The 16,059-nt window shown below is 47.8% G+C and overlaps 1 protein-coding gene across 5 annotated transcripts in view; it reads right to left on the bottom strand.

The window, feature by feature from the left end:
- Positions 1–16,059, bottom strand: part of si:ch211-269e2.1 (cohesin subunit SA-2) — a 19,039-nt gene extending 2,980 nt beyond the window's left edge. Inside the window, exons 1-29 of one of the 5 annotated variants that reach the window (XM_061691163.1) lie at positions 15,781–16,059; positions 14,556–14,827; positions 14,348–14,438; positions 13,963–14,127; positions 13,807–13,903; positions 13,642–13,730; positions 13,491–13,562; positions 12,460–12,664; positions 10,459–10,598; positions 10,321–10,394; positions 9,073–9,196; positions 8,898–8,996; positions 8,270–8,349; positions 8,073–8,180; positions 7,687–7,810; positions 7,508–7,625; positions 7,331–7,434; positions 6,575–6,667; positions 6,393–6,479; positions 5,710–5,910; positions 5,197–5,327; positions 5,039–5,126; positions 4,092–4,172; positions 3,703–3,795; positions 3,450–3,624; positions 2,161–2,312; positions 641–742; positions 406–563; positions 208–324 (exon numbers count right to left, since the gene is read on the bottom strand). In XM_061691163.1, coding sequence (XP_061547147.1) covers positions 208–324; positions 406–563; positions 641–742; positions 2,161–2,312; positions 3,450–3,624; positions 3,703–3,795; positions 4,092–4,172; positions 5,039–5,126; positions 5,197–5,327; positions 5,710–5,910; positions 6,393–6,479; positions 6,575–6,667; positions 7,331–7,434; positions 7,508–7,625; positions 7,687–7,810; positions 8,073–8,180; positions 8,270–8,349; positions 8,898–8,996; positions 9,073–9,196; positions 10,321–10,394; positions 10,459–10,598; positions 12,460–12,664; positions 13,491–13,562; positions 13,642–13,730; positions 13,807–13,903; positions 13,963–14,127; positions 14,348–14,438; positions 14,556–14,605 — 3,218 coding nt within the window. In that variant the 5' untranslated portion in view covers positions 14,606–14,827; positions 15,781–16,059. The remainder of the gene's footprint in view (positions 1–207; positions 325–405; positions 564–640; positions 743–2,160; positions 2,313–3,449; positions 3,625–3,702; positions 3,796–4,091; positions 4,173–5,038; positions 5,127–5,196; positions 5,328–5,709; positions 5,911–6,392; positions 6,480–6,574; positions 6,668–7,330; positions 7,435–7,507; positions 7,626–7,686; positions 7,811–8,072; positions 8,181–8,269; positions 8,350–8,897; positions 8,997–9,072; positions 9,197–10,320; positions 10,395–10,458; positions 10,599–12,459; positions 12,665–13,490; positions 13,563–13,641; positions 13,731–13,806; positions 13,904–13,962; positions 14,128–14,347; positions 14,439–14,555; positions 14,828–15,780) is intronic. The other 4 variants (XM_061691162.1, XM_061691165.1, XM_061691164.1 and 1 more) reach the window with 4 other exon arrangements.

The following is a 16,059-nucleotide window of genomic DNA, read 5'->3' as shown; positions in this document are numbered from 1 at the left end:
CACCATCATCCAAGCAAAGCCCAAAGGCATGCGCTTGTGTGTGTGTGTAAGGTGACCTCAAGTGAACAAACGAAAGACTTGCACCTCAATAATGTACCGCGTATTGCCATCGGATTGTACGGAGGAAACTATAACGTGGTAGAATAATGTCATAATTCACAGATTTCACTTATTACGGCGGTTCTTCGGAACGTCGCCCGTACTCACACGGTCCTCTTGTCCGGTTTGAGCAGTTTGCTGGAGAACTCGGCCAGGACGCTCAAGTAGGGCAGGAACGCCGGGGCGGATCTTCCGAAGTCCAGGAAGACGAATTCGATGCCGCTCCTGCAAAAAGTCACGCGCGCGCTTCACTACGCGCAGCGACAGCACGCGCACACGCGCGCGCGCGAGAGAGCGCTCGCCGACCTGTGGATGAGGACGACGCACTCGCGAAGCTTGACGAGGTCCCCGAAGGTGAGGGCCAAGCGTTTGGCCAGCTCCTTGAGGCCGCCCAAGGTCCGGACGCCCCGACGGACGGGAGGCGGTCCTCCGGCGTCCCGCTCGCGCTCGAGACGCGCAAACAGCTAGCGAAGACGCGACACAAATCGAAAACGTGTCCCCATTGGTCCCTACTTGAGTTGGTGAATGTGTTTTTGTTCACCTGCTGTAAAGAGAGCACCAGCGCACGAGTGCTCTCGAGCTTGTCGACGAGTCGGCTCCTGTGCACGGTCTCCTTGATGATGTCGTCGAAGTCGCGATGATCCTGAACGGCGACAACAACAAAGTCACAACTCTCCGACAAATCCAAGTCAAGAGGAAGCCTTGCGACAGCAAAGTCGCCACAAAAGAAGAAAACGAGTCGACAAAGGCGGCCGCTAGTGTCGTCGGCGCTCGAGCGGCCGAGTCCGGCTTTGACTTCGGCCATCTTGGCTGACATGTTAAAAAAAAAAAAAAAAAAAAATAACGATTTTGCAAAAACACGTTGTCTGTGCCAGCTCTCGTCAAAACACACCATTCTGATGAAAGCGGTCATCAATTTATTTCTTTATTCCTTTTTAAATCGGTCGGTCAGCATAGTGCAGTTACTCACCTGCACATCTCTGATGCAGTTAGCTTTAATGGCTCCTTGATTTTGATGTGGCAGAAATGACTCACTTGCGCTCTTTGCGCAAAAAGCAACATTAAGTCATACGTTTGGTAAATCACCACCTTGCTCGTGGATACAAAGAACATGACCGGAAAGTGCTTAAAGCATAATCCCCAGTCTGAGTTTTCTGAAATAAATTCACAAATACCGATGCCGGCCCGACGAACCGCTCGTGCGCACACTCGTGACAATATCGACAGGAACAAATACGAGAGCAACGTTTAACTTGATTTTCTACAACTACGGTACCATAGTTACAAAAAAGAAAGAATGCAAAGAATTCCGGGATGCAACAGGATCTGCTGGTCCCGTGTCGCCTGTGTGTGGATGGCGACCTCAAGTGGACAAATGGAATACTTGCACCTCTCTAAAGTATCATTTATTGGCAATGTATTGCATGTAAATTGATCAAATGCAAGAAAGAATTGGTCGCTACTTCACAGATTTCATTTCTCGCTGGGTTTTCTGGAACGTAACTTTTGCGATAAATGAGGATTAACTGGGCGATATCGCCCTCTGCCGGCGACCCGAACTAACGTCACAACTACGTCGTCGGAAGCAAGGCCAGCAGATGGCGATATTCCTAAAAATGATTCATAAAGATTGAGGAGTTCTTCTTTTTCCATTCTTATTCCACAAATGCAATATTAATCAGAATAGCGTGTTTCGAAGGAATTCTTGAAAAAAAAATGTGGTTTTAGTTCCCCTTTGAAGATCAAAAGGGTTCTTGCTGCGGAAGAAAAAGAAAAGAAAAAAATTGATGGAGCCCATCCTCTAATTTGCGCTTTGTAAAATTCCGCCTGGTCGGGAGTTGCCTAGCAGCCTTTGCGATCGGTCTTATTATTCCTCATGGAGGATTATCTCTCATCAACTTCATGCGTCCTCGCCTAGTATTCCTTGTCACTCGTTTTTCCCTAAAGCGACTTTTTAGTGGTACAGTTGTGCTCAAAAACATTGGTGCCAATGTTTTTAGCCGTGACTGCATATCAGCGCGTCCCATCTATTCTTGTTATTTCGATGTAATCCAAATGTACCTTCACGTAGAAGGTAAAGATGTCCGCCGCCATGCTCATGTCCAGCACGCCGCGAAGGACCAGCTTGCAGTAGGCGGCGAGCATGCGTCTCCGTCCGTCGAGATCCTCCAGCATCTCCTCGTCCTCCTCCTCCTTCTCGGCGTGTCGGCCGGCTGAGCGAGACCGCGTGGAGGGAGAGGAGAAAGGGACAAGTTACCAAGGGCCACAGGATTGGTAGTAATGTTTTTTATTAGTAGTAGTATTCATAGAAGAAGAAGAATCAGCTTTTATTGTCATGAACATGCATGCATGCACACGAAATGTGTTCTTTGCATTGAAGCCATCACAGTGAACGCATACACATGTTAGTGGAACGCACTGGAGCAGAGGGCAGCTGAAGCGCCCGGGGGGCATTTCGGGGTATCGGGGTCTCGCTCAAGGACACCGCCGCCGCCGAGAGTCCGGGGGATGTCGGCGGACGGTCCGGTCGGGGTCTTGAACCTTGGCCCTCCACGGTGGCAGACGACGAGCTTAACCATCGGGCCGCGGCTGCAATTTTCTTTACCGCTTCTCCTCACGCGGGCCGCGGGCGCGCCGGAACCTATCCCGGCTATCACCGAGCAGGAGGCGGGGCAAACCCCGAACTGGTCGTCGGCCAATCGCAGGGCACATAGAAACAAACAACCATTCGCGCACACATTCACAATTTTAGAGTCTTCAAGCAACCTAGCGTGCATGTTTTTGGGATGCGGGAGCGAAGCGGAGTACCCGGAGAAAAGCCACGCAGGCACGACGGGGAACATGCAAACTCCGCAGGGATTTGAACCCCGGTCCCCAGAACTGTGAGGCAGATGTGTTAACCAGTCGGTCACCGTGGCGGCTATTTAAGTATTTACATTTTTTATTTTAGAATATATATTTTATTGGTATATTGTCATTATCTACCAATAAATATATAGAATTTTAAAATGAAAATGTATAGATTATAGAGTTTTCTTTTCATATATATATGATAGGATAGGATTCACATATACATCATATTCAAGCACAGATTAAATTATTATGGCTACTATACTTAATATCTCGATATAAATATCATAAAGTACATTCAAGACTCTAAATTGTCCGTAGGTGTAAACGTGAGCGTAAATGGTTGGTTGTTTCTCTGTGCCCGGCTCGATCTTTTTGCGAGCGATATTCAGACTAATGTCCTCCTGACTCCATAATAGAATAACGCTGCGTTAACCGCTCCCATAAAACAACTAAAGTGCAGTTAATATCTACAAACTAGTCAACACGTAACCTCTCACCTTCGCTTTGGCGGTCGCGGTCCGGGTCGACGAAGACGTTCTTGCACACAAAGTTCAACAGCGCCATCTGCAGTTTGGGCGTGGGCGTGTAGGGCAGGGGGCTCCGGGAGGTGGGATGCCACACTCGTCGCTGGTAGGAGTGAGCGCTCAGGACGTCGCACACTCCCAGGAATGCCTGAAACGGAAAAACACACACACACGAGGTTGAGCAAGGAACCAGTGAATCATCGGAACTCCCTCGGCCGCTCGCTACCTGCTGCCTGACGCTGTGGTCGGCGTGGGAGAGACAACGATGACTTGCCTCGCTGAGCACACGCAACTGACGCCTCTGGCACTCGGCCTCTCCCTAATAACACGCAAAATCAACAACATATCGCTGACCAACACCCGTTACAATACTTTCGTGACCACGCGGATTTCAACGATGCGCCGTTGGGCTGGAATTGAACTAAATGTTCATCATTGTGCTACTTGGCAGCAATGTAGAAGCGCGCTGCCGACCGTTGCTAATATTGGTTTTCCCTTTTTTCACTTAGCTCCACGAGTCCTCCGAGTACGGAAATAGTCGCTTCAGAAGCGAGAATGATCATCTTAGTTACCATTTTTCACACAGTTTATGTATTATAGATTGCACAAACTCACCCTGGAGGTCAGAATTTCACCGCTTGTGCTCAGAGACCAGAAAACACAGTAACACAGACATTGTAACACTTCCTTCAACACCTGTGACGAAAAAGAACATACGATGAGTTTGGATTATTTTCTTGCTGATACAGTAATCCCTTGCTCCATCCCTGTTCACTTACTGCAGATTCAGTGCATCATGGATTGTTAGTTTTTTGTTTTTTTCTAAAATTAGTGTAGTGCAGTTAGCTTTATTGGCTATTTGATTGGAATGTGGCAGCAATGAGTTACATAAGATCAAGCGCGATCTTATTCTTTGCAGAAAAAGAAACCTTACCGAGTAATCTCAACTCGTACATTTAGCGAGTCACAAAACGACTTGGCGACATAACGAACACGAGCAGAGAGCCGCTGTGTATCACGCGGGCCGCGGTCCGACTTTTAGGAAATCGATTCACAAATACCAAAGTTAGCCCGCCGCACAGCTAAAAGACACAACAACCTGTAGTTAAAAAGAGCAATGCAAAGAATTCTGGGAAGTAGCAGGATCTGCTGCCGGGACTCCTTCCTGCCTCCAACGATGCATAGTGCCAAACGGTCGTCCCCCCCCCCCCCCCCAAAAAAAATCTCCCGTCTTTGGCACATTCGCACGGGTTGGCGTCGATGTCACTCGAGCGGAGCGGTGTGCCTATTCAAGGCGTGTCCGGCCGGCGACCTCAAGTGGACAAATAGAATACTGGTACCTCTCTAATATAGCGGATATTGACATTGAATTGCATTTACGAAATCTTTCAAATGATATAAACAATACAATGAATAATTGTCCGTTACTTCGTGGAGTTTGTCCACTGCGGGGGGTTTCTGGAGCGAGACCCCCGCGATAAACGAGGGATTGCTGTATGTAAACACACCTTGGACATATTTGGAAATATTTGAAAACCCCAAAGAGAAACGTCACGACCTACCTGAGGTGGCGCCCCCTCTTGGCCGCCGTCTACCGGCAGGAGAGGGGAGAGCAGGTCGAAGAGATTCCAGCGGGACAGATCGTGACAGCTGTCGAAAAGCGTCCAAAAACGTCAGCGGGAGATCACGGCGAGCATCCGATTTGTTTTGAACAACTTACTTGTGGAAAGCGCAGAGTTTCTTCAGTGTGACTAAAATGTCTCCAGTTTGCTCCTCGTCAGCAGAGAAGATGGAACCCTGCAGATGAGAGCTTGATCGTTCGCACGGCAGCGACTCCCGCCGACCAAGCGTCTTCGAGCAAACGGATTTCGGAGAGTTTGAAGATTACGTTCAAATTGCGGCGACTAAAAAAACTCTGGATACTACGCGATTCCTGCTTTAACTGCAGCTACATCAAACACACCGGGACGGGTGGTCTTTCAAATAAATACGATTCTTGTCTCACCCAGAATGAATGAAATGAAAGTTGAGACAAGATATTTGCAGGGACACAAATCCCGATGGATACTGCTCTGCCAACGGAGAGGAGAAGTCGGATAAAATCGAAGACGACTCGAAATTGCTGCCGCTGCGAGAGCGTCGGATAAAAACAAGCTTCCCGATCGGCCGACTTCGGCCGGTTGACGGACAGCCTCCCGAATCAACGGGGCGGCGAGCCCTGGCGGACGCTCACCTCGAGGGAGTCGGTCAGCAGGACCTGCAGGTGCTCCACCCAGCCCCGGACCATGGAATCCCTGGCGGGCCGCGCCGTGGGGCCCCAGGTGCTCTCCTCTGCGCAAAGACGGAGGAAGGAGCGGGACGCCGCCTCCGGGACGCCGCCGTCCGCGTGGGCCTCCAGGACCAGTCCGATGTCCGCTAACAGTCTGGAGACCGACTGAGAACAAGTTGACACATAACAATCGATCAATTGCGGAGAGGAATCATTCGGAATTTGATCCTTTTTCACTCACACGTAACGGCAAAAACGCAAACTTTTGGAAATTGGGAAATGGCCGACATGCGTCGCTAATTACATGGAACAAGACGACCTAATTTAATGACAACATTTACGGAATTGTCATCCATTACAATACTGGGAGAAAATGTGTAGTTAAATTACCGGGTCTCCTCACGATAGACACGTCGAGCAAATTTCAGGTTGCCGAGTGAAACGAGAATTGACAAGTAAGCCTTGGAATATCAAACCACGCAGCTTTAATAAAAAAAAAAATAAAAAATAAAAAAATAAAGTTTTTCCTCAATCCTGTTGACTGACAGGCTAACCGACACCACTGTAAACATCGCAAAAACGTCCAATTGAACTTCTCGACTTCACCGAGTGTGAAACGGGCACGGGCATCAGGGCGCAGTGCTGACCTGTGTGTTTAGGGCCGCGGGGCTCTCTGGCAGGAAGTACTGAGGAATCCTCATCAAGGAGGCAACAATGTCCCAGCGAGCTGAAAACTTGAAGAAGCGCTAGGTGTCACGCAAACGTAACGCCGTGGCAAACGGACGATAACGAGCGGCAGGCTGCCAGGCGGGCGGGCGGGCGGGCGTACCTTGGCCAGCAAGTGCGGAAGCACGGTGAGGAAATGCTGCGTGAGCGTTGTGCAGTCATCAAGCTGAACTTTCTTCTCTCTGGAACTCATCACCTGGGAGAAGCACAACTTGATTGTTCCAGTGTTATTACACAATGGCTCGCTATGAATTCCATCCATCTTTCGCACCGCTTTATCCTCACTGGGGTCGCGGGCGCGCCGGAGCCCATCCCAGCCATCTTCGGGCGAGAGGCGGGGTACACCCGGAACCGGTCGCCAGCCAATCGCAGGGCACATATAGACAAACAACCATTCGCGCACACGTTCACACCTACGGGCAATTTAGAGTCTTCAATCAACCGAGCACGCACGTTTTTGGGGATGTGGGAGGAAACCGGAGACGAGATGCCATCGTCACATGGCCGCCACGTCAATGCCCCACATTCAACACGGCCGCCACGTAGGCAAGGGAGGATCCGGTCACATTGTATATCGGTGACCAGGAAATACGTCAGTCCCATTCTCTGCCTGCATTGCGCCACAGCGCCAGTAAACAACAGTGGCCAAATTCCAGAACTGACAGACTTCGTCAACGGCATTTTAAGTGACCAATGGAAACAATTTTCAGTCCCGACGGTCCGTTTTATCGAGGTTCCACTGTATATACACTTTTCCCATGAAACACTTCCTTTGTTATGATTTTTTCTCATCCGGTTTGCCTTCATCCTTACTGCCTAAAATATGGAGCAATATGACCGAGCGTACAAAATGGGCTACCTTCTTCGCGCCGCTCCTCCCGGCCAGCGTCGGCCCCTCGGACGCCTGACGCACGGAGGCGAGCGCGACCTCCGCTAGCAGCGCTTCTTCCTCCCGAGTGAGGCCTAGCAACAAGCGACAGTCGTTTCTTTACAAGGCGCTCCGACAAGAGCGAGCGCAAATCTTGCCGACGTGTACCCGGCGAGGGACTGTGAGGGTCTTGCAGCAGTAAAGAGGTGATAGTGGGCCAGTCCTTCAGCAGGCCTCCGCTGCAGTCCCACAGGCTGTCCACGAGGTAGACCACGTGCGCGTGCAGCTAGTGTACACACATGGACATCAATGGCAGGCATTTCCATGGGGGGGGGGGAAACTCACACCTTAGAGTTCTGGTAGAATTCCAGCAGGGCCTTGAGTCTTGCAAAACTTTGTCGTTTATGAGCCTCCTCCTCTTGACTCTTTTCATCCCGATTGTTAGCGGCCGCCTCATCGGCACCGAGAAGCCTGACAGAAACACAAACCAGATCCGTTTGGACTCGACTTCAAACATTCCAGGAAGTTTTTGGTTTCTTTTTTATTGAATTAAAAAAAAAAATCAGTGTATTTTTGAAGAAATGATTGTGCTCTAGTTTCGTGTTTTTATATTACCAGTATACATGCGGAACATAGACATCCTTTCAGCCTTTCCCCGTGAAATATTGTCCAGCATTTTTGGGTCATTGGATTCGCAAGTTGTTGTTGTTGCCGTTTTACCAAAAGCGCCTACCTGAAGAACAGCAGCTCACCAGCTGTGGCTGCAAGGGGGCGCTGCGAACAATAAACCAGCCGCAGGAGAAGCTCGTAGTCATCCGCACTGAGCACATCTTCGCACGTTCTGAAAGGTTCCAGACATGCAGGGCCGTGAAGCCGACGCGACGGTGAAAGAAAAAGTCTCATCTCTGATACTGAGGAGCGGGGACCAACTTGGAGATGAGCAGCAGCAATTTCATGGTCTGGAAAGCAACTTCGTTGTCTTTGTCCAGCGTCATGGAGATCAGACGATCCTGGAAGACAAGACGAGCGCTACGGATGGGGCATCGTGACGGCGCCATTCATTTGCTTAACACTTTTCAGAGGGAAGATTCCTGCCTAATTTCTACATTAAAAATCAGTTTCATTGTTTCTGACGTAATATTATAATCATTTTATATGAGACGGGCGGGTTGGGGTTTCTGTTTGCTGAAAGCTATAATTATCAAAATGATCTATTATTAAATAATGACCATGTTACTTACCCACGTGGGAATTGACCAATAGTATTGATATCTGAACAAATATGAAAATATGGCCAATTTGGTGATATATAAATACTATTGTCTAAAAATTGGCCCAAAAATGAAACAATGGCAAAAACCTTTTCCTATTTGTATTATTTATTTGAACAACATGAACGCCGACTTTTACCACTTTGACTTTTACCAAGCTGAAACATTACAAGTACAGCACGTATGATGTTTAGTTGTGGATTGAATCGCTCGGTGTTCACGGTCTCGCGTCATTGCTTAATCCTGCACTTCAACCTCACATTTTCGAGCTCGCGCCGTTCGGTTACCTTGAAGCGGCTGGTGAAGAGGTCCAGTTCGGGCAGAAGAACGGGATCGCCGTATAAACTCCGCAGGCCGAAAACACACTTGAGACGCACATCTGGAATCTACAGGACCGAAGGCAAAGAGCATTGTTGGGAATGGAAAATTGCGTTTGCCATGCGCGCCGCATATCTCGTTCACCTTGTCGTATGACATCCAGTCCATGTATTTGAGGTAAGTGTCAGTGAGGAACACAGAGCTGTAGCGCCGCATCCACAAGGCCAACTCCTCCACGCAGAGGGAACGGATTTCCGGATGCACGTCACTGTCGAGCACGCGCACACAGCTCTTTGCCATGCCAACGACAACAAGACCTTCCACATTCAAAGAACACGAGGCAATCGGGGATTGGGATCTCTTAAGGAGACTTGCAACAATAACACGAGGAAAAAAAACTTGTTGCTTGAATGGTGTTTTTACATCCATCCATTTTCTGTGTCGCTTTTCCTCACGCGGGTCGCCTATCTCAGCAATCTTGGGCCGACAGGCGGGGTACACCCTGAACCGGTCGCCGGCCAATCGCAGGGCGCATAGAAACAAACAACCATTGACACTCACATTCACACCTACGGGCAATTGAGAGTCTTCAATCAACCTACCGTGCATGTTTTGGGGACGTGGGAGGAAACCGGAGTGCCCCGGAGAAAACCCACCCAGGAACAGGGAAAACAGGCAAACTCCACAAGAGTTCCTTGTGAAATCAGTTCATGCGGTTCCCATGCAGCTTGAGAAACTGGTGGCTAATGTTGCCGCCTGTATCGAATTTTAAATAAAACTCCATGCAATACACTTTCTTGTAAGAACTATAGTTCAGAAATCAATTACAATGACTTAAAAATAGGGTGTTAATTTCAATCACCCGGTATATTAACAAAATTATGTATCTATTCTTTTATGACAAAACAAAATAAATTCCCTTTTACCACAGTGTGATCATACAGTGTATAACTGAAGCATTCTGCTACAAATACATTTTCCTCGTAATCCATTTTTACAATGATGTGCTGTATTACAAAAGAACACAGTCACTACCATTTACACAGTGTCTCTGAACACACCTTGCTTGCTTCGTTTCACTCTGAAGAGCAAAATAGGAAATGCAACAGGTCCCTCTGCTGGTCACTTTTAATATTACAGTTGATTCACTGTATCTTCCAGTACACTAACATCACAGCCAACCCTGCGATCTCACCACGCCACACGCGTACATCGCGATGACAAAATATCGTGCAGCCCTATACCGGACACAAAAACCAAAACTGTGCTGATTGTTTTGCTATGTTGAATGTCAGTATGAAAACGCCAAATAAAGACATACTGGGCAAAACACACGCACAGAAAAATATGAGCTCCCGACAGCACGTCTGGAGAAGCACAGCGTAGTTGTACCGATAGCGCTTGAGGAAGACGGCCTTGAAAATGACGTCCATCGTGCGCTCCAGCTCGCCTCTTTTCTCCCGCACCTTGAAGACAAAGGTTTGGAATGTTATCGGTGTGCCGGCGAGAGGAAAGCGCCGCGTCTCGTACCTCCTCCGCTTTCTGTAGCGCTCGCTCTGCCTGAGTCTTATGTCGGCTTGGCCTCTGCGCCTGCTGCAGCTTTGGACTTTTTTCAACACTCGTGCTCAGACTGACAGCCACGTCAGTCAGCGAGCTCAGCAGTTTTACCGCTAATCAAAACGATGGGAAACACATCAAAGGAAGAAATAGGCCATTGACATATGGAAAGTAGTACAATGCCGGCGTCAGGCCCAAACCTGCTATCTCCAAATTTGGTCAATTCCATATATTTTTTTGTTATTTTTCTTTTCTTTGTACAAATTATTGACCCAACAAATTATTGAATCAGCACGTCCAAATCTGAGACCGTGGTCCTCAGTCGGAAAAAGGTGGCGTGCCGTGCCCTCTGCGGGTCGTGGATGAGATCTTGCCCCGAGTGGAGGCGTTCAAATATCTTGCGGTCTTGTTCACGAGCGAGGGAAGAACGGAACGGGAGATCGACAGGCGGATCGGTGCGGCGTCCGCAGCGATGCGGACTTTGTATCGGTCCGTTGTGGTAAAGAAGGAGCTGAGCCGAAAGGCGAAGCTCTCGATTTACCGTCGATCTACGTTCCTACCCTCACCTGTGGTTACGAGCTGCGGGTCGCGACCGAAAGAACGAGATCTCAGATACGAGCGGCCGAAATGAGTTTCCAGCCAGATGAGGTGGCTCGGGCATCTGATTAGGATGCCTCCCGGAGGCCTCCCCGGTGAGGTGTTCCGGGCACGTCCCACCGGGAGGAGACCCCGGGGACGACGCGGCACACGCCGGAGAGACTACGTTTCTCGGCTTGCCCGGGAGCGCCTCGGGATCCCGTCGGAAGAGCTGGATGAAGTGGCTGGGGAGAGGTAAGTCTGGGCGTCCCTGCTAAAGCTACCGCCCCCGCGACCCGACCTCCGATAAGCGGTAGAAAATGGATGAAAATTATTGACCCATGGAAAGTGTTGAAAATGGCTTGCTCTCTTCGATGAGGCGTCGTTAATGGTTCAACAAACGTGCCTCGAAAGTCCTGGTTTCGGAGATGGGAGGTTTTCCGCCCGACACCAGCGATACGGTATTTAATATGACAAAGTGGACTTGCAGGAGTTCAAAATTGCAGTAAATGTGGCGGAGCAGACAAAACGTGTGGACTTAAGACATTTCCATGAGGAACTCCACACACAGTTACTTTACATTCTGCAAACATTTGACTGCTACGGTATGTCAAACTGCAACTTAATAACATTCAAAGATTGTTTTATAATACAGAAGGGACACGAAAACATACAACTTTCTCAAGTTAAATATGCATTTTGTTATATTGTATTATATTATATCCATCCAACCATTTTGTGTGGAGCTTATCCTCACTAGCGTCGTGGGTGAGCTGGCGGCAATCCCAGCTGACTTTGGGTTAGAGGCACCGTACACCCTGAACCGGTCGCCGGCCAATCGCATGGCAATACATTACATAGAAGGTTATATTTTATCCATACTTAACTATTTAGTATAAAATTACCGCAATGGCATTCAACGAACCACTAGGTTTTATTATTCATACTTAGAAAAAAGACTTCATTAAAAACATTAAAATCTGTTTTTTTCTATTATTTTAAAAAACAATCGGTAAGTAAAAAAAATGTAATTAAAAAAAAAGTAAAATTATTAGTGCTCATGTACTATTACAAAGTGCAGCGTTTCTCCCAAAATGTATTGAAGGAGTTGTTGTTGTGGCACAAGTTATAAATGGCTGCAGTCCAATGAAAAACAGCCAACTTCTAATTGTTTGGGGTCCAAGAAAAAAGGTGTGTTTTTGAGGTGTGGTTCCCCCCCCTAATCGTACAGCGGTGCAGCCTACAATTGCTCTTTAATCTTATCTACAACCACGCACAAAATGACGAAAATTCTTTGCAAACAAGCATTGCCCATCTGTTAAGTCTCTACGTGGCTTTCATCTTGAAAAAACACGTGGCTGCTTCAAAGCAAAACGCCCAACTTGTTTGTGTCATTACCTGCTAGCGTGCAGGTGTGTCGGAAAGCGCGGACGCGAGAGTCGGAGAGGTGGGAGAGCAGGGAGACGAGCGCGGTCATCAAGTAGCTGTCGAAGAGGAGGCTGCGCCGACACCGGCACACCAACATGCGCACAAAGTCGCACAGCTCCGAGTGGAAGCGTCGGCCGCGCGGCGCCGGCTGGATCAGCGGGTACTCGCTGCTGTCCTGCAGTGCGCGGGGGAAGGAAAGCGGCACATGACACGCGGTCACACATTGCCGCCATCGACGATTTTAACCCATCAGGTTTTGTTTGTCGACGCAAAAATTGACAAGTTTCATTAATGTCAATTGTAAATTACAAATTGGAGGAAATATTGGCAACTGTGGGAAATTATTCTTGCGTGAGTATTTTTGCTCATTCGACATTCATTTAAAATAGATACAGCAGCTCACAAAATCGAGTACACCCCTCATTTTTGTAAATATGTTAGTATAACATTTCATGGGACGACACTTTGCTATCATGTCAAGTAGTCTTAATGTGCAGCTTGTGTAAAAGTGTAAATGTAATGTTCGCTCAAAATAACTTAAACACACAGCCCTTAACGGCTAAACCAATGGCAACAAAGGGGAGTACACCCCGAGGAGAAAATGTCCAAATTGGACATAGTGTCAAAGATCCAGAGGTTTCCACTGGAAACCTCTGCCAGTCCTCCATGACATCATAGAGCTGGTGGATGTTAAAGACTGTGTGCTCGTCCATCTTACGTAGAGAAAAAAAAAGTAAAATATATTACAAATATTTTTAAAAGATTTTAAAATATTTACTTACTGGTAATCGGGACTGTCCATGAATCATAATTACTATTTTTTTGGTTGCTTTATTTATTTAATGTAAATGAACAAATTTAACTGAATTTTCTTGTCATATGAAGTCAAAATAATCGATGTAAAAAATAGAATTATTTACTGACGGTTTCCTCCATTCATTGTAAATTTGATTGATTGATTGATTGACTGATTGATTGGTGGCAAAGGAGACATTACTTACTGCATGCGTGGGCCAAGTGACTGTGAGAATCCACGGAAAAGCCAGAAACTTCTTGGACTGCAGCCCGGCAACCTAACACGCAATATGTCGCATGTACACGATTAGCAAAAACTCGAGTGACAGATGCAACCAGTTGTTATCGTCGTTCAACCTCATCCGAGTCCTCCGCCAACTCGTCCACCATCTTGTCCGTGGCCTTGCGGTCGCCTTTGGCGTGACACATTTCAGCTGTGACCACACCTGCAGAACAAACGCAAAAAAACATTATCACAGACGCTCAGAGACGAGGGTCTTGGCGCGATTGACGGCCGCTCACCTTTGCAGCCGCAACACCGGACGAAGAAGCCGACGAGGTCGAGGAGGGCCGCGTCTCTGTCCTCGGCGTACGCCTCCTTCCAGCCGTCGATCACCGCCTGCTCACGGGTCGATCAGAACCGGCAAAGTACCGGCACGTCGTAACGGTGGATCTTACCCGCATGGCGCTCGGACCCATGGAGATGACATCGAACAAAGTGACGGCTTCCGCGTGCGCGCGTTTACGGCGGCAGACGTTGTCCTTTCCGACGCTGCCGCGCCCACTTTCGGCCCTTTCGCTCGTGACATTCTCCACTTCCTTGTGAGTTCTTTTCCTACGCCGCTGCGTTTTACACAAAGACACACGCGTTCACTGCCATTGACGAGTACACTCGTCAATTAGAAGCCAACCATTCACTGCCATTGACCTGTTTACATCAATTACAGTTTTTGACAAGGAGGTTTAGTACTTTGCCAATCAGACTCTGAGCGGCACTTTTCCTGGCCGGGGCTCTTAAATTTCCGATTTTCCAGTTTTCTGGAAAGCAGCATGAACAACTTACCCCCCTCCTGCGTCGGTTCTCGTTGCCGGACTCATCCTCGGAATTGTTGACAGCTCCTGAGGAGTTTGTCTCGGCCTGGCTTGAGCTTTTACTGCCAAGAACAAACAGACATTATTGTACGGCGATTCAAAATAAACGAGCCCGTCGGAAACATACTGAGTGTAAGGTAAAAAAAAATTATTATTTTTTTTTTTTTAAAAAAAGGTACTTAAGCTTAGAGGGTCCGGATGCGGCTGCAGACGCGGGGTCTGGTATCATGTCCTTCTTCACACAGCACTCATGTGACTTGCTTCACCGGGAACATCCAGAAGTCAGAATGATGTGCACAGCTTGACCTTGACCGGGACCGGGACCGGGACCAGGACCATCATTTAATCATGTTGCCACAGGCCCACGATGCTCTCGTTAGTCTGCTCCATCTTTGCGTCTTCACCTTCAAGAACGCTACTAACTGGTTTCTCTCTCTATTCTGCAGTAATTCTGCCACCGACAACACAACTGCATTTAATTCGATTGTACAAACGTTGCTAGACAAGCATTCATTTTAAAGGGATGAGTGCCACATTCAGAAAAATGCAAACAAGAGAAGTGCCCACTTCACCTTTTGTTTATGAAAAATGCTCAAACCAAAACAATATGCTTAAGCAGTAAAACCTAGAGGTTTTTCATGAAACAATTTCATCTCTGATTGGTGTCCATGGTGACAAAGCAAAAAGTATTAGTGTGATATCTCATTTTGGGGGGAAAAAATGCGTGCTATCTTGTAGCGGTGGAGTACTGCTTAGTACGCTCGAATATGGACCGTAGTTTTTCAGTTTCGTACTTCCATAAAACATGGCTTTAATGGCCTCCCGCAAACTATCACAGAGATCAAATAATTAGGTTACGATCTGAACCTCCGTGATACGTTTGTGCGCCTCTTCCACTACTACCAAAGTGCAAAATCCTCTTTTGCATACAGAATGAAAGCTTTTGCGTGTGTCGTTTGTTCTGATGATTGGAATAAGCGGTCCACAAATGCCTCTCGGGCCGCACGTTGAACACCGATGCCTTCAGGCTTGTGCTCGCACTTTTCAACATCGAAAAGTACCTTTGGATGACTTCTGTGGTGATTTGGCGTGCTGCGTATTACGGCGACTTAAACTACAGACGCAGCAGCGGTTAAGTTTAAAAGCCTCATAAGGATCGACAAAAGTAAAACAGGGCACATTTTAGAAAAGGGTTTCACAAGGAAGCGGGCACTTTGCCCAGGGGCACTTCGGCACAGTCACAAGGGAAATGAACGGTGCCTTGGCAGCCCGGAGAGCACTTCGCTACACTAGTAACACACCCGAAAGCCAAATATGAATCATAACCCAGTACACGTTGATAGTCACAATGAAGTCAGACTTGTTGACAAACGTAGCAAATAATAAAACAACTATCAAGCTTACCGTTATCGCCGTGGGTCATTCTCCGGCGACCATCATTTGATATGTTTAAATAAAAATGGATCCGAAACAAATAACTGACCAAACGCTTGCATGTTTGTTTTTTGTTTTTTTTCCCTTTTCTTTGCCGTGGCTCTCACAGTCAAGTTTAAGGAAGAGCCAGAACGTTCGTGATTGGTTGAAATACTAAACCGGAATTGTGTGATTGGATATTCTCACCAAACGTCAAGCTGTATAAATTCCGCCCCCTTAACCGATTGGTCCGTGCCGTGCTGCATTCAG

This window comes from Phycodurus eques, chromosome 12, assembly GCF_024500275.1.
Source record: "Phycodurus eques isolate BA_2022a chromosome 12, UOR_Pequ_1.1, whole genome shotgun sequence".
NCBI classification, from domain to species: Eukaryota; Metazoa; Chordata; class Actinopteri; order Syngnathiformes; family Syngnathidae; genus Phycodurus; species Phycodurus eques.
Note: the sequence above shows the minus strand (reverse complement) of the source record. Positions and strands in the feature narration are given on the sequence as shown.